General features: G+C 41.9%; 1 protein-coding gene across 1 annotated transcript; it reads right to left on the bottom strand.

Annotated features, from left to right (window-relative positions):
* Positions 1–955: 955 nt before the first annotated feature.
* LOC134608443 (RING finger protein 151-like) lies at positions 956–22,821 on the bottom strand. Its single transcript, XM_063451248.1, has 6 exons — positions 22,653–22,821; positions 20,640–20,849; positions 18,687–18,826; positions 18,245–18,407; positions 15,890–16,010; positions 956–1,265 (listed from the first exon to the last, which is right to left on the bottom strand). The coding sequence occupies exons 2-6, from the start codon at positions 20,843–20,845 to the stop codon at positions 1,029–1,031; spliced, it is 867 nt and encodes a 288-aa protein (XP_063307318.1). The 5' UTR covers positions 20,846–20,849; positions 22,653–22,821; the 3' UTR covers positions 956–1,028.
* Positions 22,822–27,975: the final 5,154 nt, after the last annotated feature.

Genomic DNA, 27,975 nt, shown 5'->3' on the forward strand with positions numbered 1-27,975 from the left:
AATTACACTTGCCGGGTTAAGGGTGGTGGGAGTTGGCACCCAGACCACTTCAATGGTCAGAAGTGGTCTGGGTGCCCGGAGTGTCCCTTTAAGTCGCCGATTTTCCTTGCCTGAGCCCCCCCCAGACAGAAGATATTGTTACTTTAATCTCTAAGTGAGTAATTTACTTTTCTGTTTATTTCTCCTTTTTATTTTTAACTGTTGTTGGTGTAAATAATTTGTCTGTGATCAGTTTTTTTTTGTATTCACTGTGACTATTGTTTTGTTCATAATAAATATTCCTTTAGTAAGTTGTTCTTTTGTCTGAAATTGCATAGATATTGTGCTACATTGTATTTTGTGAATTGTTAGTCTAATTCTCCTGGGGGGACCAACATACCCCAATTATAAACATGTTATCATTATTCTCGGCCTAGTGCAAACAGTGAATTTTAACCTTTTCACTTGGAGTCCATACAAATGACACACACTCAAGTACATCCACAAGGCTGCAGTTCATGGTGTGTAATGGATGCGGGGTGTGTATAGTGGATGTGGTGTGGGTGTAGTGGAGGCAGTACTTTGTGTGTAACTTTGTGATGTAAGGAGGACATGGACTGTGTATGGACTGTGTATTGTCTGGAGTGAGCAGTTTAATTTTATTAAATATTTTCATATTTATTCCCCCCGCGCATGCCTCTGGCCAGGGAGGAGGAGGGAATACCAGGATTCCCTGGTGGTCCCGTGGCCAGTGGAGCTTGCTGTCTAAGATGTCACAAATGTGACAGACTCCAGACACATAAAGAACTTCAGCAAGTACCTAATATAAAGGTTGTTTATTTTACATTTTGTCAAAATTTGAAAATTCATCATCATGCAGATCATCTGTTGGAAAAAAATTACATTTAACCAGATAATTAAACGCCAATAAACATACCAAACAATGCTAATTTATTCAAAGTATTACAGTGTATCTTAAATGTTCAAATGCATTGCAAAACCAATAAAAAGTCATTATGCTAACAGACTATCCTGCTTATAATTCTAGGCTAAATAATTGTAACTTCTTTGGGCTTCCTCTTGATGCTCTCCAGACGCATAAGAGGGCGAACAATGGCAGGTTTCTGGATTCCATCGCTAGTTTTTAGCCTGCACTCTTTTTGTAGTCCTTTTAGAAGCTCCATTAACTCTTTCTTCTCCAGATCTGCCTGCTCAATGTCCTGTCGATGTTGCCTCTCAGATGCCAGAAGCGCGCGAACATCGGCCATTAACCGTGACATCTGGCTCTGAAAATAAGAAATAATTAGCAAGTATTGTTATTTCATGAGGGGTCCTGACTGGTGCCTACATAAAACATTATTTGTTCAGCATTATGAAATATTTGCATGAGAATCGTAATCTAGAATAGATTAACCCCTTAAGGACCAAACTTCTGGAATAAAAGGGAATTATGACATGTCACACATGTCATGTGTCCTTAAGGGGTTAAAGGGTTACATAGTTACATAACTAAAACGAGACATGTGTCCATTAAGTACATCATTCCTCAGATCAGTTTTTTATGCTGATCCAAAACAAGGCAAAAACTCAGTTTGAAGCGCTTCCTACAAACTAGGGGGGAAAAAAAATCCTTTTTGATCCCAGAATGGCAGTCAGATATCTCCTTGGATCAAGAAATTATTATCTCACTAATAAGAAATTATATCCCTGAATATTTAGTTTTTGCAAGTATTTATCCAATTGCTGTTAAAACATCCGTACAAACTCTGATAAAACCACCTTATTGTTCTAACTGTAAAAAAAGAATTTCCTTTCTTCTAGTCAATATTGTAAGAATTTATTGTGGCAGTTGCCTATAAAGGATAACTGTTGCCTAAAATGGATGCCTTTCATAATAAATTACAACACAAAGTGTTTATGTTAAATGTATTTATCACAGAAAAGTCTACTATTTTTGCCACTGTCTCTAACCAATGATTTACAATGATTTACAGTGGAAAACTAAAAGGAACATGATATTCAAGAGAGTTATCTCGAGGAATGTCAAGCATTTTCAACACTATTATGGTGTTTAAAAAATAAGGTATAGTTTCTGAGAAATGTTACATAAATGCAATCATTAATACTATAATATTATATTAGCCAATGACTGTCGCCAATATATATTTTTATTCAAGTCGCTTTTATTAACATTTCAGCAAATGATACAAAATCAGCAGTATCCAGAAAGAATATAACACAAGTATTAATAGACATGTTTGAGACCATCAGCAAAACAATTTTATACAGAGTGCGGACATGAACAATAACATGAAGACATGTAGCAATCGAACATGTGTCTTGTGTTCTAAGCAGATTGTTACATACATTATCCAAGAGAACAAGTACACCACTATGTAGGGCTTGGCGGCACATCTGACTCTCGGGTCGCTAAAGGGTAGGAGAAAGGGAATCTGGATATTCCCAACACTCCCTGTGTCCATAGTGTGTCTGGTGACTATGTTGCCAGTTGTCAGAAGTAGGAGAGGGAGGGGTAAGAGAGATAAGAAGAAGGAGGAACATTTTTTTTTTTTTTAAATTGAGGGATATGAATAAGAGGGAAAGAGGATTGCGCCCCCCAGGAACTACTGAAAAGGGTAGAGGGCCAGTTTGCCCTCCACCCCCTGGGTCACCCCTGCCCAGCACCTGCAAATAGCATAAACAGGCTTGGCACGACCCCCCCCCCCAGGGTTCATTTGTCATGGTAGCTGGTGGGTTTTAGGGCTACCTATTAGACACCATTAGTTCCAGTGGAACCAGATCTGTGCATACTTCTGTGCCCTACCTGCCCCCAAGGATATCATCTCTTAGTCTTTATTACTCTGATCTCCACCACCCTAGAAATACAATCTCTAATTGTCGGTACCGTTTGTTGCCTCCAGAAGCATGTAAAAAGGCTGTGGATGGCATTTATCAGGTGTGGGATTACAGAATTATTGTATTGTTTCAATGGAATAGGAGTAAGGTGAACCAGAAGTAGTTAGTGGGGTGTCAGAAAGAGAGGAGAAGATTTTGTGTATTTTTTTTCCAGGAGGGCTGTATGAGTGGGCATGGCCACCAAATGTGAAAAAGGGAGCCCAGTTCCATCAAGTATCTCAAACACTCTAGGTCACATCCAGATATAGTGATGGCGAGTCTCTCTGGAGTTTTGTGCCAGTGGGATGTCATCTTGTATCCGGATTCTTGCTATTTGGTGGAGGACTTGTGCATGAGGATGAATGTCTCCGTTTATTGTTCTTTAGTCATGAAGTATAGGAGGGAATTATCATCCCAAGGGAAGATTAACATCCCATTTAGGATTGAGATAGTTTGTAGTGGAGGAGACGAGGATGTGCATAGCTCTTCGTACAGAGTCAGTTGCCTATTAGCGGTATCTAGGTTCGGAATGTGAGTGACAAAATGCACTAACTGATGGTATCTCAGTTCATGCAGCCGTGTAGGAGGCTGCTATGGCATCAGTGCCGATAGGGGTTAAATTGTACCGTTCTTGTAAATGTCTTTCAAGCGACATGGCAATGGTAAGCCCAACAATGACATGAATTGTGGGGCTTTAGATCCCTGTCACCTCGGGGGTTAGTGCAAACCAAGTTTAAGAAGGGTTTGAGAGCCAGGACGAAACAGAGGAGACAGCAGGAACCTCTGTCTGTTCTATTTCAGATAGGCTTCTGACCTCACATGCTGGTCTGGATGAAAGCCTTGTACCTCTGACATTCTATTCACTTACACCTATGTAGAATGTCAGAGGTACCAGGCTTTCATCCAGACCAGCATGTGAGGTCAGAAGCCTAAACATTGGAGTGTGGTAAATAGGAATGACCAATCCACCCTGTTGAATACCTTCTCCGCTTCCATGGAGACTACGAGATTGTGGGAGGAAGTTTTTCGGGCTGCGTAATTCAGTTTGGTGGTATTATCTCTTGCCTCTCTCCTACTCACGAAACCTGGTCTGGATGGATTAGTGCTGGTAGCAATGGTTGAGGTTGACGTTCAACAGGGAGATCAGTCTATAGCTAGGACATACGGAAGGGTCTTTTCACTCCTAGGGTAATACAACGACACGTGCCGATAGCGTAGCGAGATTCAGCGTCCTCCCGTCCTGTATGGCGTTGAACATGTGTAGCAGATGCAGAGACAAGATGTTGAAAAAGGTTGTGTAGTATTTGATGGTGCGACCATCTGGGCCGGGAATTTTACCTGCAATATATATTTTTTAATCCGAGCATTGTATTGATTCCACTAGAAATTCATATGCAAGTGAAAATGGTGACAAATGGAGTGTATGACTGGGTAATAGAGTAATGTGATTGGCTAAAACAGTCTAATCAATGGCATTTGCATGATTTGCAATGAAGGTATAAAAGCCCATGTACAGGCTCCTGACGACGGCGTTTTGAACACGCCAAAACACTCGTCAAACGTTTTCATTTTTCTTTTAATCTCTGCATCTGGTAGCACTTTTTTATTTTTGTTATCACTATGGTTATTGATTTTTTTTTTTTTTAATTCTTTATTTTTTGTGTGCATGAGTTTGACATTTTCTCCAATGCCACAACAGCATTGGCAAGAAAGGTTAATGAAACAAGACATCACACTTACATGGCATTTGAATATATAGCACAATTTTTTGTAGAGTACAGACTAAGCATTACATGTCTGGCATAATTATTGAGGGAGAAATACTGGGCTATGCAAAGTCATAGACAAAGTGAGAAGTAAGTTAGAGTGGGATGTAAAGCATGCTTATAATAGTGTGTAGCTAGTCTCCCGGTATGCAGTGGTAGTGTAAGACGACAGTAGGTATACCAATTAATTTGAGTGCAGCTAGGAGCTACTGGCTAAACAGTGGTAATGGGAATCAGTATTATTTGTGAGCGTATCGCATCCCTTGGTCAATAATACTACAGAGTGTAACTTGAAACTGGAGTAGCTATGATGTGAATGAGGATTACCAAGTATGCAAACGATATGACATAGTAGTTTCTCATGTTGACAGTAGTAAGCTGAGGGACGCATTGTTTATCCCCAGCATGGCCCCTGAGTTATCTGTTTTTTAATCTGTATAAAACACGTAAACTTTTAGTCGAGTCTCAAGGTTCGGGCCTTCCTGTCTATGGTCTACTAGGTGTGAGCTCTTGTAAGGGGTTCATAGTCGTCTGGTTGCAATTGGGCCTAAGTGACCCTTTTCTTAGCTTGTTGTGCTATCAGTTGTCTATGTATAAGCATGGCATGTTCTATTCTCATAAATGAAATTCCTACACCTATAGCAACTGTGACCTTTATGGGCAAAGCAACACAGTAGGGTGTGACGAACCCATCTGTATAGACTTATATTGCTGGTTCGTCTGTTTGCCTTGATTTCATGGATTTCCTGTCCGTATGCCCCTGTTCGTCTGTTTTCCCTAGTACCGATTGAAACTACCGAACAAACGGCCACCCAGGAGAGGAGTGTGCTGCTTGTTAACACCTTGACCACAATTAGAACGTTGCGGTTAACCGCAGACACCTCTCCATTCCATTCGTACAGGTGGTCGTCGTTCGTATGCCGACCACGAGGCGGCGGCCATTTTGGACACGAGGAGAATCAGCGGTGTTCGGTGCAAAACCTATGGAACTAAAAACGGATACTTTATCTGCCGAACACCGCTGGAGGCTGCCGCCCACCTTCTATTCCATTGCGGCGTATTAACACCGGTTAGTTCGGGAGTTTTTATCCTTCGTATGGACTTTACCCAGGTAGCCATCCCATGGAGTCATTCGTATACCGAAGGACTTGTGAGAGACTTTGACTCCATGGCGATTGAACTATGTACATCGGATCTGAGCGCTATTCGGTAGGAATATGCCCTCAGATCCAGGCTATCTGGGGATACGTTACACGAACCATATGCAATCGGTATTTCTGACTTTACGTATTTTATTGTATTTTTCTTATTATGTTTTAAAATGGCGATGGTCTCTATCCTTGGAGATAATTAGGTTTCCTCCTAATTATCTCCGGGATAGAGAAGAAGGATTTATGGGTAAAATGGGAAGGGCTTATATTGAAGCCACTGCGATTGGATACTGTCCAATATGTTTTACAGTCTTCCACCTTGTGGAGACCCGCATAAATACCGGGCAGGTAGCCCCCATTAAACACATTCCTGTTTGACCTTCAAGACGGAGCTTTGTCTCGTTTGTGGAGGGATTTACTATTGGGACAGTTTTTTTCGTTTATTTCTAGCTGTGAAAGTATTTCGGATGGATTGCTGATCTGGAGTTGCCGCGTTCGTATACTCTGTTCGGGAGTTTTACAATCGGCTGGACTAAAATTGCATTTCTAGAGAAAGGGGGTTATCGACTAAACGGCGGCTTCATTCCCCTGGCGGTGAGTGTCGTAACATAGGGTAACAGGTATAGAACAACAGTCTCTTATGCAAAAATGGTGTGGTTTATTTACAGCGTGCACAAAAATCCATGTAGCAATCAATTTGTTCAAAACTGCAGCACAACAGAAAGGAAAATCTACAAACAAAATCCTAGCTCAAATTCGAGCGCTAACTAAACATAAAGTAATGCCCCTTACTAAACCAGGGTATAAACTACACAAATCATCAAAAATAAACATTGGTTTCACCAACCTTTAGCACTTTGTTTGGTGCTGCTCTGCACAGACCTGCTCTCTCTGCAGGTCAGATTGTATCTCTCTTCTTTCTGCTCTGAGACCTGCTAATTAAAGCCTCAGCAGTTGCTAATTGGGCAGGTGAATGAGTACAGACTATGGAAGATTCTGGGTCCTAGATACCTTCCTTCTATTACCCTCCCATAGACTCTGTCACATATCCCCCCGCCAGCTTAGACCCATCGGTCGTAGCGACCTTTGACCACAAACAATGGACTCTGGATAAACCATCTGCATTCCCCTGGTCTTTACCAGCTCTATGCTCCATAGATAAGTTATATGGCTGAAAACTAAGGAACCACCTAGTTACTCTGGCATTTGTTTCCTTATTTTGTCTCATCCACGTCAAAGGCGCATGATCTGTGACAAGTTTGAACCTTCTCCCCAATAGATAATACTTAAGTGTTTCCAGTGCCCATTTTATGGCCAAGCATTCTTTCTCAACCACTGAGTATCTCTGTTCATGGGGATTCAGCTTCTTGCTCAGGTACATAATGGGATGTTCTTCTCCTCTGTGTACCTGAGAAAGAACCGCTCCTAGGCCCACATCAGACGCATCTGTCTGTACCACAAATTCTTTTGTAAAGTCTGGGGTAACCAAAATTGGGTCAGCACACAAAACCTCCTTCAGGGTACTAAATGCCTTCTCTACCTCGGGAGTCCACTTTATCATAACAGGGCCTTTTGCCTTAGTTAGCTCTGTCAACGGGTTTGCGATCGTAGCAAAGTTAGGTATGAATCTACGGTAGTAGCCCACTAAGCCTAGAAATGCCCTAACTTGTTTCTTTGTCACAGGATGTGGCCAATCCAAAATAGCATCTACCTTACTTTTCTGTGGTTTCAGGAGATCCCTCCCAATAGTGTAGCCCAAATACTTAGCCTCTTCCAAACTGTCACGGTTCGGGGAACCAAACACGCTAACACACACACACACAGAAAAGGCGCTGTACCGGACCTTAGAGTGGCCGGGCTAAGCACACAAAGAAAAGTCAGGAGACAAGCCGAGTAAGTGGAACCAGAATACAGAATAACGAGAAACAAGCCGAGGTCAAAGGGTAGGAGAAAGTCACAAAGTCAGATAAACGAGCCAGAGAGTACGTAACCAGAAGCACAAGTTTCAGTAGCAATACTAGCAAGCAAAGACCACAACAGGGCAGGGAGGAACAGGAAAGGTAAGTATTTAAATCATAAGGTTAATTCTGATTGGATAATTTCCAATCAGAATTAACAATCACACGTGAGAGATATCTAAACCTCCCACTGTGATTGAGGCACTGTGCCTTTAATGCCGGGTCAGGTTGCTGACCCTGGCCTTTAATATATTGGTCTTCTCCCAGCGTGCAGCGTCATGCATGCTGCCGCTGGGGGACGTGGAGGAAGACGCGGGCGGCATCCGAGGCTGGAAGGATGCCGCTTGCCGAGCCCACGAGGAGGAGGGGACCGCGGACGTCTGGAGGTTGAGTACCGCGAGTGGAGTGCAGCCTCCCCTCACAGCCGCCCGCGGGACCCTGACACAAACCTATTGTACATTTGGATGGATTGGCAGTTAGACCTGCATCTCGTATAGACTTTATTACTGCCTGAACTTGGGGAAGGTGTGTTTCCCAATCTGTACTGTGTATAACCACATCGTCAAGGTGGGCAGCCGCGTATTCACTATGGGGTCTAAGGATTCTATCCATCATTCTTTGGAAGGTGGCAGGTGCACCATGCAACCCAAAAGGTAAGACTTTATAGTGAAATAAACCTTCTGGTGTGGAAAAAGCAGTTTTTTCTTTGGCCCGCTCTGTTAAGGGAACTTGCAAATAACCTTTAGTCAGATCTAATGTAGTCAGATATCTGGATCGTCCTAAGCTCTCTATCAGGTCATCAACCCTAGGCATGGGATAAGCATCAAATTTTGATATCCCATTTATTTTCTGAAATCATTACAGAATCTGATTTCTCCATTTGGCTTGGGTACCAACACTATAGGATTACTCCATTCACTTTGTGACTCCTCGATAACCCCTAGCTCAAGCATCTTTCGGACCTCTGCTTTGATGGCTTCTTTTCTGGCCTCTGGGATTCGGTAGGGTTTCAAGTTAACCCTTTTTCCAGGTTCCGTAATTATGTAATGTTCAATAACATGAGTCTTTCTTGGTACTGGAGCAAACACATCCCGATTTCTAAGAACAAACTCTCGGACCTCATTTTTCTGATGAGGTGCTAGAGTGTCAGCAATGTTAACCTCTGGTACTTTGTCTACTTTGGTCAGAGGAACTTTGTCTGTCATGGCCATCAAGGCCTCTCTGTCTGTCCAGGGTTTAAGTAAATTTATATGGTATATTTGTTCGGGCTTTCTTCTACCAGGTTGTCTCACCTTATAATTCATCTCATTGACTCGTTCAATGATCTCGTATGGGCCATGCCAGTTTGCAAGGAATTTACTTTCTACTGTGGGGATTAGTACCATAACCCTGTCTCCAGGTTGAAAGACCCTTAGATTCCTGTTATAACTAGCTTTCTGGGCTTCCTGTGCTCTCTCCATATTTTCCCTGACAATAGGCATTATGGCCTCAATGCGATCCTGCATTTGTGCCACATGTTCAATAACACTCCTATGAGGCGTGTGTTCCTGTTCCCATGTTTCCTTTGCAACATCAAGGAGACCTCTAGGATGTCTGCCATATAACAATTCAAAGGGTGAGAACCCTGTGGAAGCTTGGGGGACTTCTCTGATAGCAAACATTAGATATGGGAGCAAACGATCCCAATGCTTACCATCTTTATCAATTACCTTACAGAGCCTTGCTTTTAATGTTTTATTAAATCTTTCCACTAACCCATCAGTTTGTGGGTGATACACTGAAGTTTTCAATTGTCTAATATTCAACAAGTTACATAGCTCTTTCATCACTCGTGACATGAAAGGAGTACCTTGGTCTGTAAGTACTTCTCTAGGTATTCCAAACCGGCTGAACATAAACATTAACTCTCTGGTTTTAGCTGAGGTATTTCTTAAAGATATAGCTTCGGGATAGCGGGTAGCATAATCTAGTACTACCAATATATATTGGTGCCCCCTAGCGGATTTAAGTAGAGGACCAACCAGGTCCATAGCAATTCTTTCAAATGGGACTTCTATAATGGGAAGAGGAATGAGGGGTTTACGGAAAGCTTGGAATGGAGCCTTTCTTTGGCATTCTGGGCATGACTTGCAAAATCGCTCTATAGCAGAGTAGATTCCTGGCCAGTAAAATCTTCTTAGTACTCTCTCCCTGGGTTTTTCAATCCCAAGATGCCCCCCCTAATACATGGCTGTGAGCTAGTTTTAAGACTAGGTTCCTGTGGGATTGAGGTACCAGTAATTGCTCAACCTCTTCAACCCCCCGCCTCTCTACTCGGTTAAGTAAATTATTTCTTTCTGCAAAATAGGGAAGGGACAATTGGGTTTCCGGGTTAACAGGAGTACCTTCCACTACCTGAACATTGTTACGGGCAGCTACTAAGGTTTGATCCTCCCATTGGGCAGCCCGAAAATTTCCTGAACTAATACCTAGATGATGGAACTCCACCTCTTCCCTTAGATTTTCTACTTGGGAAGAATCACTTTCATTGTGTTTCCCTTCCTCACCCAAACATACTACAGTGGGTTCATTTTCACTATACTGCATCAGTAGAAAAAGGGAAAACATTCTCTAAACCCACTGTTTCTGCCTCTACCTCTTTACGCTTATCCTGTTTTATTACAGTATCTTCCCAAATTTTCCGAAAGAGGGGAAAATCACGCCCCAATACAGCATCATAAGGCAATGATGGTACCACCTCAACTCTATGTTTTATCGCCCCTACCGCGGTAGAAAATTCCACCTCGGCCGTGGGGTACGTGTGGGTGTCACCATGTATGCATATTATATCCAACACGTGAATTTTATCTACTTGCTCACTCTGAAGTAAAGATCTCTTTACCAATGAAACCTCACTCACAGAATCTAAGAGTGCTTGCACACTCCTCCCCTCCATATTTACAGATTTGACATGATTAATACCACCAGTACTTGTTAAAGCAGACATTTGTGTGTATACCAACAATGCACCATTTTTCTCCCCCCCTCCCTAAATTACATTCCATAGGTTCATCAGTCTGTGGACAGTTACGTGCAATATATCCAATCTCCTGACATCTATAACACTTTATCTCTCTCTCAGTCTGGCCTTGTGGCCGGGTTGGGAACCTGGGCACCCAATTTTCCAGGTAGTCAGTCTGTCTATGTATCTGTACAGAATCTTTTTTCCCCCATCTGTTTCTTTAAACCCACCAGACTTCTTTGCAGGTATCCTGTTACTTTGCAATTTGGCGTGGAGGTAAGGTTCTCTACTCTGAGTTTCATTAGCAAACCGGTATCTCTGTCAAGTTCATCATTTCTTCTGGGTCCTTTGGATCCGCTTAACTGACCCATTTCCGTAGCGCTATCGGCAGACTCCTGAGGAAGCGATCCATAACCACCTTTTCAATGATTACTGCAGCAGAGTTCATTTCTGGCTGTAGCCACTTCTGGGCAAGTCTCAAGAGGTCATACATTTGTGACCTAGTAGATTTCTCAGTATCATAAACCCAAGCATTATATCTTTGGGCTCGCACTGCAGGCGTAACTCCAAGCCGTGTTAGTATTTCTGCTTTTAATCGGTCATAGTCTTGTGCTTAAGTAAACAAATTCACAAAGTGATCTGTGCTAAACAGGCGCTTAAAACAATTTCCAAAAAAGTGCTCTTAGTGCAGCAGCTCACACACACAAATAGGAACCCTCCAATCCTATTGAAACATAATCAAACAGGTGCACTATATACATAAACAATATGCAACAGTGCCAGTGCGTAGTGCTCAATAGTAGTCACTTACTCCCCAGCTGTTTTCTTTAGGGGTATGTAAGATATTTGGGTATTCTTTACTCTGAATGCAGTATGTTCCTCAAAAGAAACAAAGAGAAAACAGGGAAAACTCGCCCTGGTGTTGAAATCCTTATGATAATTGTATCTAAAATCAAATAAAGGTGAAGATTGCTTCTCACCTGGATCAGAGCCTGTAACCTGGCTCTGAGTGTAATAGCCCGTGAGTCCTTTTAATGGGATGACTCCTTCCCTTTTTAGCAGGATAGAAGATGTACCAGGTGTATGTTAAGCAATAAAACTTTTATTCTACAAATTGTTAAAATCATGAAATACATACATAACACTGGTATCAGTCCAAAACGCGTTTCGCCGATTCCTCCCGGCTTTATCAATTGATAAACCTGGTACATCTTCTATCCTGCTAAAGAGGGAAGGAGTCATCCCATTAAAAGGACTCACGGGCTATTACACTCAGAGCCAGGTTACAGGCTCTGATCCAGGTGAGAAGCAATCTTCACCTTTATTTGATTTTAGATACAATTATCATAAGGATTTCAACACCAGGGCGAGTTTTCCCTGTTTTCTCTTTGTTTCTTTTGAGGAACATACTGCATTCAGAGTAAAGAATACCCAAATATCTTACATACCCCTAAAGAAAACAGCTGGGGAGTAAGTGACTACTATTGAGCACTACGCACTGGCACTGTTGCATATTGTTTATGTATATAGTGCACCTGTTTGATAGTCTTGTGCTTGGCTGAAAGGCAAATCATAATATGCTTTTTGGGATTCTCCACTGAGGCAAGGGGCTAATAATCCTGCCCACTGATCTGGAGGCCATCCTTCTCGGGTAGCAATCCTTTCAAAGGTTGTAAGGTAAGCCTCCATGTCATCAACCTCACTCACTTTATGCAAAAAGTCAGTAACTCTAATCCGGCACCCCCTATCCATAGTAGGGGTAGTCACACTTGACAGCATGGTTTGTTGCAAAGCACTTGTTAGTTTTTCTCTGTCTTCCCGCTGAGTTTTCATAACGCAGTCTATTTATGTGGCTATTTGTGTGTTTGTCTCCTGTTGGACCGCAACAGCCTGTCGCTGTGACTCCATGAGGCTACTGATCTGCGCCGCTGTTACACGGTTTGTGTCTTGCTGGGTAGTAGTAGCAGCCTGTACCAAGGCTTTTACTAACTCTTCCATCTTGGTTTTTTTTAAGCCACCTGGTAAATACCACACACCACACCTGCAGGCCTCTGTTTCAAACAACCAGTCTCAGTTTGCAGAGTCACAGTACCTTAGGCCTCTATACCCACAGACAGTATAAATGTGCTTTAAATGCCCGAATCCTTCACCATCTTGTGACCTTTATGGGCAAAAGCAACACAGTCCTCTAGGGTAACAGGTATAGAACAACAGTCTCTTATGCAAAAATGGTGAGGTTTATTTACTGCGTGCACAAAAATCCATGTAGCAATCAATTTGTTCAAAACTGCAGCACAACAGAAAGGAAAATCTACAAACAAAATCCTAGCTCAAATTCGAGCGCTAACTAAACATAAAGTGATATCCCTTACTAAACCAGGGTATAAACTACACAAATCAACAAAAATAAACATTGGTTTCACCAACCTTTAGCACTTTGTTTGGTGCTGCTCTGCACAGACCTGCTCTCGCTGCAGGTCAGATTGTATCTCTCTCCTTTCTGCTCTGAGACCTGCTAATTAAAGCCTCAGCAGTTGCTAATTGGGCAGGTGAATGAGTACAGACTATGGAGGATTCTGGGTCCTAGATACCTTCCTTCTATAACCCTCCCATAGACTCTGTCACACAACGCTAGGAGAGATAATTATAAGGTATCTATTAATGGAGTTAGCGTGTGCTTTCGTGGGTAGGTTATGCTATGTCCCTAACCCTAGGGGGGGAGGTGAGTGTAGTCTAGTCGATGGCGAGCAGTCGTTAGCTAGGTCGTCTCTAGGAGAACTACCTAGGTGCACAGATATCTCTGGGGCTTCAGTCAGATCATTATATGAAAGTTTTAGTAAAAAACAACATTGAAAACATTTAAACAATATAGTGAATGATAGTGAAACAATAAAACCATAGTGCTGCAACTTAAGAGGAGGTGGCACTTTATGTCACGTCACCCTGCCCGTTCCGTGGGGTGAACGGGATAATGTTATCCAAGTCCCAAGTCCCATTAGTGTCTCTGGCTCTCTGCTCTTGTGGGGCGTCATTGATGCCCACTGCTGCTAGGAAGGTGGTGGCTTCCGCCACGTCGGTTGCCTTCAGCTGTGTGCCATTTTTGTATACCATAAGGGCCCTGGGCGTTAACCAGCGGTATGATATGCCCGCTTCTTGTAGTTTTCGCGTGATGGGTTGCATCGTTTTCCGCCATGTTAGCGTGAAACGGTGGAGATCCTGGAAAAGCGAGATCTTGTGAGTCTCAAAGTCCATAGGTGTCTTGTTGAATGTTGCTTTCAATAGGGCATGCTTGTCTTGTCTCGTACCACAGCATAAGATTATGTCCCTTGGGGCTGTGTTCGGCGCCCTGGGGGACTTAGCTATGCGGTAGGCCCTGTCGTGCGTGAATTGTTTGGCCTGTTTCGCCGGGAGTAGTTTGAACACCATTCTCCTTATGAGGTGTGGTATTTCTTCGGGGGTGACTGTTTCTGCAACCCCCCGTATCTTGATATTTTTCTGGCGCGCTCTTTCGTCCATGGCGTCCATTCTCAGCGAGGTTTCCGTGTGGGACCCCTATAACTGTTTGACAGTGTCTGTTAATGCCGTTAGCTGATGTTGTAGGTCAGCCACAGTGGAGTCCGTTGCCTGGACATGAGCAGTTACCGCTTGCACTTCTGTGCGCACCGCGGCTATATCTGCTGCAAATAGTTGTTGGATGCGAATGTCCTGCTTAGTCGCAGGGTCCTGGCTAGTCGGGGTTTGCGTTGTCTGGAGCCCTGTCGGTGGTGTCTCCTGTGTGGTGTCACTCACCCTTCCTGTCTCTTTAAGTTCCTGGGCCCCCGTTTCAGTCAGCTCCTGCTCCCTGGGCTTTGGTGTGCGTTGTAGCAGCAAGCCTATGTCCTGCATGTCTTGTGAGGCGGCCGCTTGGGATTTGTGGGATTTTTTTCCCCATTGCTTCTGACCTTTGAGCCTGCGTCTGTAGGGGATCTGGTGTGAGCCAGTCCAAGTCCCACAGGCTGCTGAAGTGTGCGGTGTGATTTTTGGGCCGGCCGCGTGGGAGGCCTTGTGTGGTCTGCGTTTATGTTTGGCGCCCGTTTGCCTAAAAAAAGGCATCGTGTGTGCCTCTTGCTCTCCTGCAGCCGATGGTATCATGCAGGTAAGTCGTGTGCCAATGGATTTGGGATAAATCCACGGTTTTTAGTGTTTAGGTCGAGGAGCCCCAGAGATGGCGTCTGTGCTGGTCGCCTGTCAAGCTCCGCCCCGGTTATTGATTTTTAGGTGTTTATTTATTTATTTATAACTTTAATAGGGAGAATTGGTTCAGGTAGACACTAGTGGTCAGACTCTTAGGGTGAATTGAGAGATTTTTATTTATTTTATTTTTTTTGTGTGAGGCTTTCCTCTGTGTTTAGACCAGATTACCTGGTCCCTTGTTCTCTGGGGACCCTGTGCCTTTTCTCTCTCCCTAACCTCGTTTACACTACCTTCCTGTCAGTCGGACAATAGGGGAACTGGTACTTAGATGCTAGTTAGTACTCCAGACAATTGATCCCCTGGGCACCGTTTAGTAGATCTCCCTTTGTTCAAGTTATACTTTTTGTTTGCATATCCCTTTTTATCCTTAGATGGATTAAAAGGTAGGGCCCCCCTTCCTCATGTAATAAAATCCCATGTAATCTGCAGGAGGTAATTTTTCGTTGAATTCATGAAAATACTAATGTTGGGATTTGAACAGTTTGACAAAAGTAGTGTATCCAAAGTCTAGCCCATCTACAGCTATTCAAAAAATATATACATTAAACATCTGCATTATCTCTCAAAAACCATCCAACCTTGATCAGCATGATCGACCATATCTCTCAAAAACCATCCAACCTTGATCAGCATGATCGACCGACCATAAGCAGTAGGGATGTGTTCTGACTGCATGACAGAATTCAAGGTTCAAGAGTTTTGGTGATCAAGTAGTTAATAGTCTGTTTACAGTAATCTATTTTTTAGTGATTTTATTTTTAATTAATTTTAATTTATTATCCCAAGTTACAATTAAGATTAGGCTCTACAGGACTCGTAGGAACCTAGGAAGTTACCTTGGACCTTTTGATTAAGAAGAAACCTTCCTTTAGATTATAGTATCAGCCTCAGCCTATGTTGACTTACCTTGAGCTCCTCAATCTCACTTTGTAAAATGCTCTCTTTCTGAACCATATGTCTCCTTTGTGAATCAAGCCTGGACTCCATTTCCTGTTTTGTTTCTTCACCTCTACAGATCATCTCCGACCTTGAAAACAAAATCATATTTCTGTTTTGGAATATAATATTGGATACCTATTTTCAATTTTAATATATAGTTTTGAAAACTTTGTTTAAGGCACTGCCTGGATATGTAGGCACACGGACTACACTCAAGGTAATAGATAAGAGTCTGTACTTGATTGTAGGTAGCATTTGTACCAGTGAGAGGGAACTATGATGAATTTTGTGAGTGAAGTATATACTTTATACTTAGATTATTTAATCTGACGAGGTATTCTTACTTGCTTATTTACAACCTATATGTGAAGGAGTACATAATGTTCAGCTCTTTCTGTTCGTCTGGATTCATGTCCCAGTTTTATTTTGTTTACTCTGTTTGGTTCCTGAATTGAGACCACACCAGAGACCCATGAAACCATGGAATGTAAAGTACCTGTACGAAAACCGCAAAGGAACTGTCACGGGTGGCGGTACGGAGACCGGGACCCCTGAATGCCTGATGAGATGATGGGAGTCTCAGCATGGAAATGGACTATCAGAGCCTGGTGCAGGGTAACCACATGCCCCCTGGTGTTGAGCACCAGTGTTTGTGCGGCCACATACCAGGACCCTGATGCAGCTTCTGCAGATCCCAAGAGCTATGAGCTTGATGATATGCAGACCTCCCAGGAACTGGATAGGGAGGCTTTGCAGCAGATATGTATCCAGTACTGAAACAAGGCAAGATTGGAACAGGCACCTAACAAGAAAACAAGACAAGACTAGAAGAACCCAGAACCTGAGCAGGGCAGAAAGCAGAACCCAGAACATGTACACAAGACATGAACTGGGAATACAAAATAAAACAAGACAAGAGATACAAGGCAAAACAAGAGGAGACATAACTAAGTACTATGTATGTTAAACATTGGAGATTTAGACATACATAAATGGCCAAGATGTATGCAGGCCACCACTGTGCCAAAGTACTCCAATTACAGTGGGTCATAACTGACTAGATATGCATGACTAAATAAACAATAAAACACACACAGTATTTACCTGCAAGGAAATGTGCAGAGGAATGGAACCACTGCTTGCAGGACCAGACTGAAACAAAAGGATTATTGGCAAAGGAACGGGTGTGGCAACAAAAAACAAACATTTAAAGGAATCCAGGAGACTGGGAATTCCAGGAATGGAATAAAGGAATGAACCCAGAAAACCCAGCATAAAGAAAACCAGACATAGAATTGAAAACCAGAAAAAACAAGAAAAACTAAACAAGAATTGTAAAAAGAGTACTGGATACCAGAAGCCAAGGCCAGACATCTCCGCAGAACAAAACAGGATGTGACAGGAACGCGTTAATCGAATGCTCCACTGGGTGGCATCTTTACTCCCGAACGCTGGCAGTGGGACTTGGTCGTCGAGTGCCTGGAACTCTTTTTTGGCCAGGCACTCACGCGAACACCGGTCATCATGGACCTGCTGACCGTTCCAGTTCTATTTCACCTACACAAACGGCATTCGGGAGTTAGAGACTACCGAACATGGGGAGCATGCCACACGAACTAGCTTTCATATAACTTATGCGATTTTCATACAAAATCCCACGAACGGAGACCGACTCTTGCCACCAAGTCCCTGGAACTATTTTGGGCTTCTACCTCGGGGCAGATTGGTCAGAACTTCCCTGCGATAGCGATCCAAAACTACCAAATGGATCTGGGTGATTTTTGGATATTTTGCTCGCCCAGATCCAGGCTATCCAGGATCTATTTTGTAGGGTTTCCATATGTGTTGGGGTACTTTTGGGGTGTTGTAAAATCATACTTTTTCTGTGCTTGGAGATAATTGAGTTTAGTACAGTGCCTGACTCAATTATCTTTCAGGCACAGAGGAGGAGTTTACTGACTGTATTAATTTGATGCCTGTACTGCCATTAAACCAGTCTTCTCCCAGCATTAAGCCTTGGCTCATGTGTGGGGGGTTATGGAACATCGGTGCTATTTTACCTTGTGGATTATTTGGGGTTCTTGTATTGGGAAAAGGGTATCCGTGGCGGTGATACTTTGGCAGACCGCCACACTATATATCCACCCCCTCTATATTTAGGGCTTTTCTAGGCATGTGAGTCCTCTACACATGCCATGGTACGGATTGTTATATAACTATCTTCCTCCTCTATCACACCCATGGACCATAGACTTGGTAATTGTAGGCATGTGGCTTTTCCCCTCATGCTGAGGTATTGTGCTGTTTGCATCCTGTTCTTACCGTAAAAGTTCTAGCTCAGTTCTAAGTTCTGCTATGCAGTTATGTTGTAGGTCTTCAGCACTAATAATGGCAAAGCCACAGCCATTAGGGCATTCGCGGCTCCGATGCTCACATACCGCCAGGTGGCCATCCAGATTTCTTCTCTCAAACTGAGCTGGGCAACCTGAAAGTCATAAACGAGAGAGCAAACAAAGGCACTCTTCCGTATCATTCACAGAATCAATGTTCAATCGAACATTCACAGCAAAACAATTTTGTTCTTCAGAAGAAAATAATAATCCATTATAAAAAGTGGAATTATTTTTGCCAAAATTAAAACATCCCAGACATGTTTAGATCTTACAATTTATGAAGAAAAAAAAGCTGATGACAGTTTTTGGGTACTGTGTTTTAGATAGACTGGAGCACTGCAGATGAGGTAAACCAAACAAATTCTACACACCAGCATTTATGCAGGACATGCGTCTGTGTTCACAGTCTCTCTCGTGTCTGTCTAACGATTCCAAAGAGCAAACCATTGCACAGCCACAACTGACATTTCTACATTGTATCTGAAGCCGGTTCAAGTCATTGCGCATGTACCTATATTTATTAAAAAAAAGGATTTATTTAAAAAAATAGTTTGAACATAAATTTTCCTTTAATCAAACCTGACCATATCTTGTTTTTTTTTATATTCATTGGGAGTATAGTCTAAAAGAGCTTACAAAAGCTGTGGTTCTTTTGACTGCAGTCTTTGTAAGCCCTCTCCTTTTTTCCCGGAAAAGACTTTCAGTCTCTTCACAGGTAAATAACCAATCAGAGGCTTCTACATGTCTGGAGCTGAGTAGCTGGTCTAAGGTCTGTGAGGGAACTAACGGAAGTAGGAACGAATCGTCCCTGGCTGTTTGATTGACAGCAGGGGGGGAGTTCCCTAGCTAATTTATAAAAGTGCTGATTGCTTGGGTTAAACTAGGGTACCCGTCACCCACAAAGCAAGTTGAAGTGCTTTTGGAGTAGAGTTTTCCTTTAACCCCTTAAGGACCAAACTTCTGGAATAAAAGGGAATCATGACATGTCACACATGTCATGTGTCCTTAAGGGGTTAAGGAGTGACAGTACCCCTTTAAAAGAAATCAGGGCGTCTTATGAAAAAAAGTTAACACAAGTTATTGGTGATTTTTAGAGGCTTATTCCAGTATGAAGAAGTCAAGTGATAGCTCCTCTTTCAAAGATGCAATTATTTCCTAAACAAATGCACTGCAAGAATTAAAAAAAATATATTCTAAACTATCTATGGGCTACGGACGATCTACTCTGGACATGTATAATTTACAACATGTCTGTTTCCTTCTACCAATAGTTGTACAAGACTAAAGAACAGTGCATTGTTTTACTGCCTGTTTTGTTTTACAAATGACATCATTAAAGTTGCTGGGAACGTACATTGAATAAGACGTGCCAGCTTTCACAGTGTTTACTAGAAGTATGGGGAAACTAAGCAACACGCAGTGGAATTCTACCTAAAGCTGGGGTCCATTTTGGGGACATTGAAAGGAGAATGTTTAAACTCACTCTGAAGGGCTTTCTCAGGCCACCCAGTGTATTATTACCCAGCCCCAGCCCTTCTTAACACTGCCCTAAAATACACCTACAGGGTTATCTACAGAAGTAAGAATTCAAAGCAAATTTCAAATTTCAGGCCATAGTAGTAGATCTGGAAGCATAGATTATTTAAAAAACGTTTCCTGTTCAGTTATTTTTAACTTCAATTTGAAATTCACTTTGAATTCTCACTTTAGTTAATTGCCCTGTTGTATAGCTGGTTTTAATATTCATGGACCAAAGAGTTGGAAAAAAATTTTTATTTGTGTTTTATACATATTTTATTTATATACCATTTGCAGGTGTATTTACCACTTTTTGGTTTACATTACAGTAGTTAAGGGGGAGCCATCATTTCTCTGGAAACAAAATATACATTTCAGTATCCAGTTGCAAGATATGTTGATTTTTACATTTAAATTTATTTCCACACCTCACAAATACATTATTATTTTACATATGGTAAAAGTATTAATATTGAATATTAAAGTTGCCCATTAAAAACATATTATAATAAAATAATAGAATATACCTGTAAAAATGAAGACAGGGGTGCCCAAAACGTAGCTCCCCAGATGTTTTAAAACTACAGCTTCCATGATGCCATGTCATGGAACACAACACAACATCTCGGGATCTACCCTTTGGGCATCCCTGATCTAGAACAATATTTCACATTCATCAAAGACAATCTTTGCCTATTTAACACATAAAAGAATATTCTAAATAGTCATGTTTCACTCAATTGCTAATTTAAGTTCATCTAGTGAACCAGACAGATGAGCTGATAATTGGTTATGTCCACATATACCTGTGCAGAGGTCTCAAATCCATAACAGCTAGCGGTTGTCGGTCTTCAGGACAGTTGTTATGGTGAACTAGCCAGCCGTGTATACATGATGCACAGAAAGCGTGTTCACAGGGCGCTTGCAACGGATCTTCTAAGACGTCACGGCATATGCAGCACAGGAGACCCTCGTTCACATATCCCAAAAAACGCTCTATGTCATAACCCATCGCTCTGTCGAAATAAATGTCAGAGGTTTACTAATTGTAATCATACGATTGCCCAAAATATGAACTGAATTCTGAATTCCAAAAATCAGACCAAAAAAGATGATTTGGAAAAAAAAAAATCTCCATATTTGCTATAGTCACTCCTAATAATTTAGACTAAATTTGTTTTTCTGATTACTGGTTAAATTTGTAACTTGTGTAAATCAGTTAAAAAAAAACAACAAAACTTTCAAAATGTATACAAAGTAACAATTTAAACTATAATTAATCAGCAGAGATGGTGACTTTTTTTTCTTTTCATTTTATCACACTAACAGATTAGTGAGCAAACTGTAATACTGTAAACTGCGTTGGAGTTATTATAGGAAGCCATAGTTGTACCTAAAATAATTGTAATTATATATAATGTTAAGTTGGTATAAGGTTCAGGCGAAGCTTTTGATTTTAAAACTCCGATACAACGAGAGGAAAAAAATCTCCATTTTATATCTAAATTGTGGAATACTACTTGAATTATTGCACACATGAGAGCACACGCATACATAAATGAATAGGCAACTCACATACACACAGAATATCACAAACAGTCCACACAACATCACGGACAGCCCTCCCACACACAAATACCACTAGCAGTCCACATACACATACATCCTACAGAGAGCCCACACAAACACATACATAAAACAACTGGCAGCCAACACACATACTATACATCACACACTAACCATGCGTAACATCACAGACAGCCACCATACATAAATACCATAAACAGTGCACACACATACATAAACAGGCAGAACACAAACATATGCAAAACCAGAAACACCCTACACACACACACACACACACACAACCCCACCAAACCTACAATACAACAAATAAGGCATACAACACACTAAACACAGCCCACATATAACATCACAAACATCCCACACACAATACATACAGCCCACACAGATACACAACAGCATGCAGAGCCCACATACACAAATAACCCCCCCAAAAGCAGCCGCTTCACCCATAAATAACACAAGCAGAATTCCTCAACATGCATAAATATTACTTAATAGGAACAGCACTCTAAAGGACTTTAATGGTTTAAATTGGGCAGTAATAGCAAAAGGTTGCGTTCCTCTGGTCTATACCTTCACCCAGGGACAGATTAAGAGCCCAGTGGGCCTGGTGCTGACAATTATGATGGGCCTAATTACAGAATCTTATCGACCATAAACACCTCCCAAGTGTCATGTATCTGATGGAGATAATGTTGGACGGAAAATCATAGGATGCAGCATCAGAAAACACATACCCTTAGCTAATCTCTCTCTAATTTATGCTTTTATCTTTCAAGTAAATCCATACACCCTAAAAGCAGTGTCCAGTGAGGCAGGGTGTGCCACTGATGCAAAATCACATCATCAGATAGTTTGGGACAGAGAAAAGGTGTATGTAGTGGGTGTAGAAGAAAGGGGACATGCCACTAATGTAATTGTCAGCCAGTGACACAAGTGTTGTTCCCATACATCACTCTGTAGGTTTTAGGTTTTTTTACATCAATGGGCCTATTCCATGGGCATTGGCAGGAGCTGCAGCTCCATCAGAGCCTATGTTAATCCAACCCTGTGTATAGCATAGCTTTGGGTCATTTAACTCTTAGACTATAAGTTTGAGCAGGGCCCACGCCACTTTCTGTTCATGTACATCCAACTTGTCTTGTTGCAACTACTTGTTTGCTATTTCACCCCTTGTACAGTGCAGCAGAATACATTGATGCGTATGAATAATAGAAATCTGAAGCACTTACCTCTTGTTCCTTGTAAGGATGCAGGAACTATGAGAGTCCAAAAGACGTGCAATTTAAGCACTGAGTCTTGGTACTGCCGTGCAGGGCTGTGTGTGCCTTCTGCATTGTCATCCCAAAGAAAGAGGATTGCTTGCTGGGTTTCCTAAGAGACAGGTCCCCAGTGGCTAGACAGTCAGTCATTGAGTTAAGTAAACAATACCCCACTGTTCAACTGGTCCTGGTAACAACGCACATCCTTAGGTACAACTTTGGGGAGGCATTGGTGATAAACATCAATAAAAAGTTACGCTGTTCACACCACATGTGAGATAGTCAAAAAAAAACTTGAAAGAAGTCTGTCTGATTTGTTTGTACACATCTAATTCTTTATTTTATATGAAGAAATTAGTTAGATACAAGGAAACAAAATAATTCTCCTCTTTTTATGTACAATTATAATCTACGTGTATTTAATGGTAAGGCTTGTCTGCCTGGCATTAGTAATTCTATATGCAGTGTGATTCTGATAACGTCTGTGTCTCTTGCAGCTTTAGCCAACCTGAAAAGTGTTTTGTTTGAAAGCATAAAACGGCTCATGGTGATAGGAGTGTGTCTGTGTGTGATGTGGTGCTGACAAGTTTGAGTTAACCCCAGTAGATGTGTTGAGCCAGCTGGTAGCGTATCTTGAAGAATCAGTGGTAACAGAAAAGTGTGCTGGGCTTCCCCTAGAGTTAGCGGCTCTTATTCAGATCAGAAGTTATTGTATTTTGTGTAGACTTATCTTTTTACCAAAGTTGACCGCGCATGGCAATAAAAAACTTGAACAAGACAAATGTATGACAAATGTTGAATCCTGTTATCCCTTTTGTCTTTCTCATGACAAGACAATATCTGTGGAGTCTTCTACAGACAATTGTCATCAACTTTTCACTTTTTGTTGTATAAAAGTTTATGACATTTAATGAAACTTAATGATAGAATTTCTTTAAATTATATATTTGGGTTTTTTTTTTGAGAAAATGTTATTTTTTTTTTTTATCTGGCTGAGTAGTCTTGTTGAGTCAGACGGTACTGTTATCTGACCAACTGCTGTCAACCTAACTTGCCTACTGACGCAAATGATACGTGTAAAACTGAGCAGCAGTTGGTCAGATAACACAAGACCTGACCTGACTTGGCTACTCAGCGAGATAAAAAAAGCAAAAATGTTCTCAAACAAATCAATATACACCATTTAAAAAACATTCAGTTTCATTAACTGTATAAATGTAAAAAAACAAAAACAAAAACAAAAAAAAACGAGAAGATCTGTACTGGCTCTGATACTTAGAGTGCCATTTAAAATAAATAATTTTTACTTACCTTTAGTTCCACGCTACAATGATCTTATTGGGGCAGTAACTCCACCTCGCTCTGATTGAGATCATCAGGGATGATTATCTCAGACATTTCAATAGTTACTCATAGGGAAGCATTGGGGGGCTACTGTGCATGCACAGCATCTCCACTTTAAGATGCATAATGAGCTTTATGAAGTATTTTAATGAAGATTACAGGACTGCAATAGGAAATGCGTCTGATGCCTCTCTGAGTGACAGTCACTAGAGGTCCGCTCGGCCACCCTACATGGAGGTAAGGGAGATGGGGGAGAGACACATGGAGGGGTTGGGGGAATGAGACACATGTGAGGCAGAATTAGACACATGGAGGGCACAGGCCAAATTTCGCACAGGGGGGTGCAATGGATTCTAGTTACGTCTCTGCTCAGTGGGCACATGTAAAAAAGTAGAAAGAAAGGACCAGTAGTGTAGTATTTCTCAGAATAACAAACAACAAAGTGCATAAGTGAACACTCACATGGTATGGAGCTTTCATGCAAACTCCAGTAATAATAGTATAAAGTGGTACAAGCCCCACAATGGCTATGGATATTGTCTTGGTGACTTTAGTGATTTTTCAGTGCAGAATATAAAAAGAGAAAACAAAACTCCAATAGTGTAATATTGTAAATATAAGCTGAATATTGTCACAGCCAAAAAAAATAGGCGATACACTCAAGAGCAAGGAACTTTATGTCTAATGTTCAACATTTCAGGCGTGAGGTGATACAATTCCCACAGGAGGATATATCCGATTCTCATTTGCAGTGCTCTCTGTAATAATGTATATTGAAAAAAATTGCAAATGTACTCACATTTTATCAGAGCAATAAAATTGCTCAGTTCTGTCAGCATGGGTGGTACGTTCCCCACTGAGGATCAGATGTCCAATTTATAGAAGAATGTGCTTCACAACATATACCAGAAGCAAAATGGAGGTAAATTAAAAATTATAAATAATATAAACAGAAAATGTATTGCATACTTACGTTAATTTTCTTTTCCCGGTCATAGACCATGGCAGCATAACTGCGGGTATATCCCTGCCCCCAACACCTATTGGACAGGTAATAAAGAAAGAATAAATAAATAGGACCCGCCTTCCCCTCCTCCTCTTTCTTTTTTTCTGTCCACACTCCTGGGACAGGTAGGTTTTGCTATTTAATTTTATTTTGGCTTACCTGAAGGTTGATGCAGCCATCGTCCGCTTGGCAAGGAAAACCACTCTCTCCATGGATGATGCAGGATCCCTTAGCGATTATTCGCAAAGGAGAATAGATTCTAACCTCTCTAAGGCCTTCATTGCTAGTGCTGATTTTCATCCAACAGTTGCTCCGGACATCAGTTGCCAGAGCCCTCCGGCTCCGTGTATGGTTGGAGAATTTGGAGGGTGACGTTTCAGGAGGTACATCATAAACAAACATAAACTCCAAGGAATCCATGCCTAAAATGGAATAATGAGGCAAAAATTTTGAATTAATAAATTGACTATTGCATAATGTACAGAACAAATCTACTTCCTCTGCTTACTACAGAATCTGGAATGTTTTTTTTTTTCTGAATGGGCTGCCTCAAACTCAGTTTCTGTGTAATCTCCCTCTGCTACTAATATTCTGAACTTTTTGTTTTTCTGTCTTGACAAGGGTTTGGGACTCAATACTCTCAAGGTACAAGTTTCTGCCCTTTCTGTACTGACAAGGACGAGATGGGAACTTTATCAGGATTATATACGTTTCATGAAGGCGGTTTTGAAAATCAAACCTCCTATCAAAAGATTTTGTCCTGCATGGGGTTTACCATTAGTCCTGCAGTGCCTCATGGAACATCCATTTGAACCATTGGAAGGAGTACCTTTGAATGTCCTCACTTGAACGTTATTCCGCTTGTTGGTCTGACTTTAGGGAGGAGAGTTCACGAGATCAAGGCAACTTCCCCGATATATTCATGGCATCTCTACTTATTATTATTATTATTATTGCCATTTATATAGCGCCAACAGATTCCGTAGCGCTTTACAATATTTTGAGAGGGGGGGGGATGTAACAATAAATAAGACAATTACAAGAAAACTTACAGGAATAATAGGTTGAAGAGGACCCTGCTCAAATGAGCTTACAGTCTATAGGAGGTGGGGTATTAGAAACATTAGGATAGGAAATATCAAGTAGGAGTGAAGCAGAGCTGGAGGAGAGAGCAAAGCACTATCCCATAGGAGAGCAAGAGACAGGTATGTAAGGGAGAGATTACTCTGGGAGGCCATACGCTTTCCTAAAGATATGGGATTTAAGGCCCTTCTTAAATGATTGAAGACTAGGGGAGAGTCTGATGGCAGTAGGCAAGTTATTCCATAGGAGAGGAGCCGCCCGTGAGAGGTCCTGCAAGCGTGAGTTGGCCGTACGGGTGCGAGCAGCGGTCAGGAGGTGGTCGCGGGCAGAGCGGAGGGTACGAGGAGGGGCATACCTCTGGATCAGTGAAGAGATATAAGAGGGGCTGGAATTGTTCAGTGCTTTAAATGTATGGGTTAGCACTTTGAATTGACTCCTATAGGATACAGGGAGCCAATGTAAGGACTGGCAGAGGGGCGAGGTGTGAGAGGACCGACTGGATAGGAAAATCAGTCTAGCTGCAGCATTCATTACGGACTGTAGCGGGGCAGTACGGCTTTTGGGGAGACCAATCAGGAGAGGGTTACAGTAATCCATGCGGGAAATTACTAGAGCATGGACAAGCTCCTTGGTAGCATCTTGCGTAAGAAAGGGGCGGATGCGGGCTATGTTTTTGAGTTGGAACCTACAGATGGTTATAGCTCATCCCACTCCTATATTGCACAGGAACAACTCCTAATTAAACAATAAAAGAGACTCCATCCTCTACATCCTCAGTCTTTTTTTTCCCTTTCCACTTCACTTGGACACAGGATGTTTTGCACCTCCTCTTTTTTTCTTTTGTGGCTTACTTGCGTTTAAGGTACCCCTAGCCCATGGGGAGTTCAGCCTCTCTCCCTGTGGAAGCCCTAGGTCACGGCACCTCACTAAGGGTGACCCCCTAGAGAATTCTCCCCTTAGCGACTGGGAAGTTACGCAGTGATGCTGTATAGATAGAAACCTATAAAAAGTTTAATGTAAAGCCTCTTTCATCATCATTCATGAAGATAGACCTGGAATAAACTAAGGACGTTCCTGAGTTTAGACCAAATGTGGTTTCTTCCTTTCACATAAATCAGGAAGCAGTTCTTAACGCTCTTTTTCCTAATCCTACCTCTGAGGAAGAAACAAGATGGCATAAAGGTGGCAAAATGCAGTGTTTAGAGGGATTCTCCAGTGCCAGGAAAACATATTAGTTTTCCTGGCACTGCAGGAACCTGTAGTGCCCCTCTCCCTCCCACCCCCCCATCCCAAGTTGCTGAAGGGGTTAAAACCTCTTCAGTGACTTACCGGAGTCCAGCGCCGACTCCCCTCCCCTGCCGACATCAGCGCACAAGCATTAAAACTCCCCTTATCCAATGCTTTCCTATGCGGATTTGGCAACGCTGGAGGTCCTTACATAGCGTGAGGATGTCCAGCGTTGCTTAAAAGACTTTTCGTGTTCTATGACAGCCACTAGAGGAGGACTTAACCCTGCAAGATAAATATTACCCTTGCAGGATTAAGGGTAGTGGGAGTTAGGCTTTAGACACCAGAACCACTACATTCAGCTGTACTGGTGGTGGTGGTGGTGACTATATTGTTTCTTTAATTAAGATACATAAAAAAAAATTGGATGGACAACTGATTTCTCAGGAGCAATTCTTATTGAAGAGTTTGCACTAAAAATAAAATACTTCATTTTAAAAAGTTGGGATGTGAGGAACTTACTGAAATGACAATATTTTCCCTCATACTGTGGTGGAATCTCGGTAAAAATAAATTTAGTAGGCCGAGATTACCACGTGGCATGTGTACGTGCATATGCTGACGTATCGATCA

This window comes from Pelobates fuscus, chromosome 4 (genome assembly GCF_036172605.1).
Source record: "Pelobates fuscus isolate aPelFus1 chromosome 4, aPelFus1.pri, whole genome shotgun sequence".
In the NCBI taxonomy this organism is placed as follows: Eukaryota; Metazoa; Chordata; class Amphibia; order Anura; family Pelobatidae; genus Pelobates; species Pelobates fuscus.

Excerpts from the sequence above, each read along its gene's own strand:
- LOC134608443 (XM_063451248.1), bottom strand. The coding sequence starts at position 20,845 with ATGGGTTATGACATAGAGCGTTTTTTGGGATATGTGAACGAGGGTCTC. Across the intron at positions 18,827-20,639 it reads GATTTGAGACCTCTGCACAG|GTACATGCGCAATGACTTGA; the intron begins GTATATGTGGAC and ends TAATAAATATAG. Across the intron at positions 16,011-18,244 it reads ACTGAGCTAGAACTTTTACG|GTCGGAGATGATCTGTAGAG; the intron begins GTAAGAACAGGA and ends TTTGTTTTCAAG.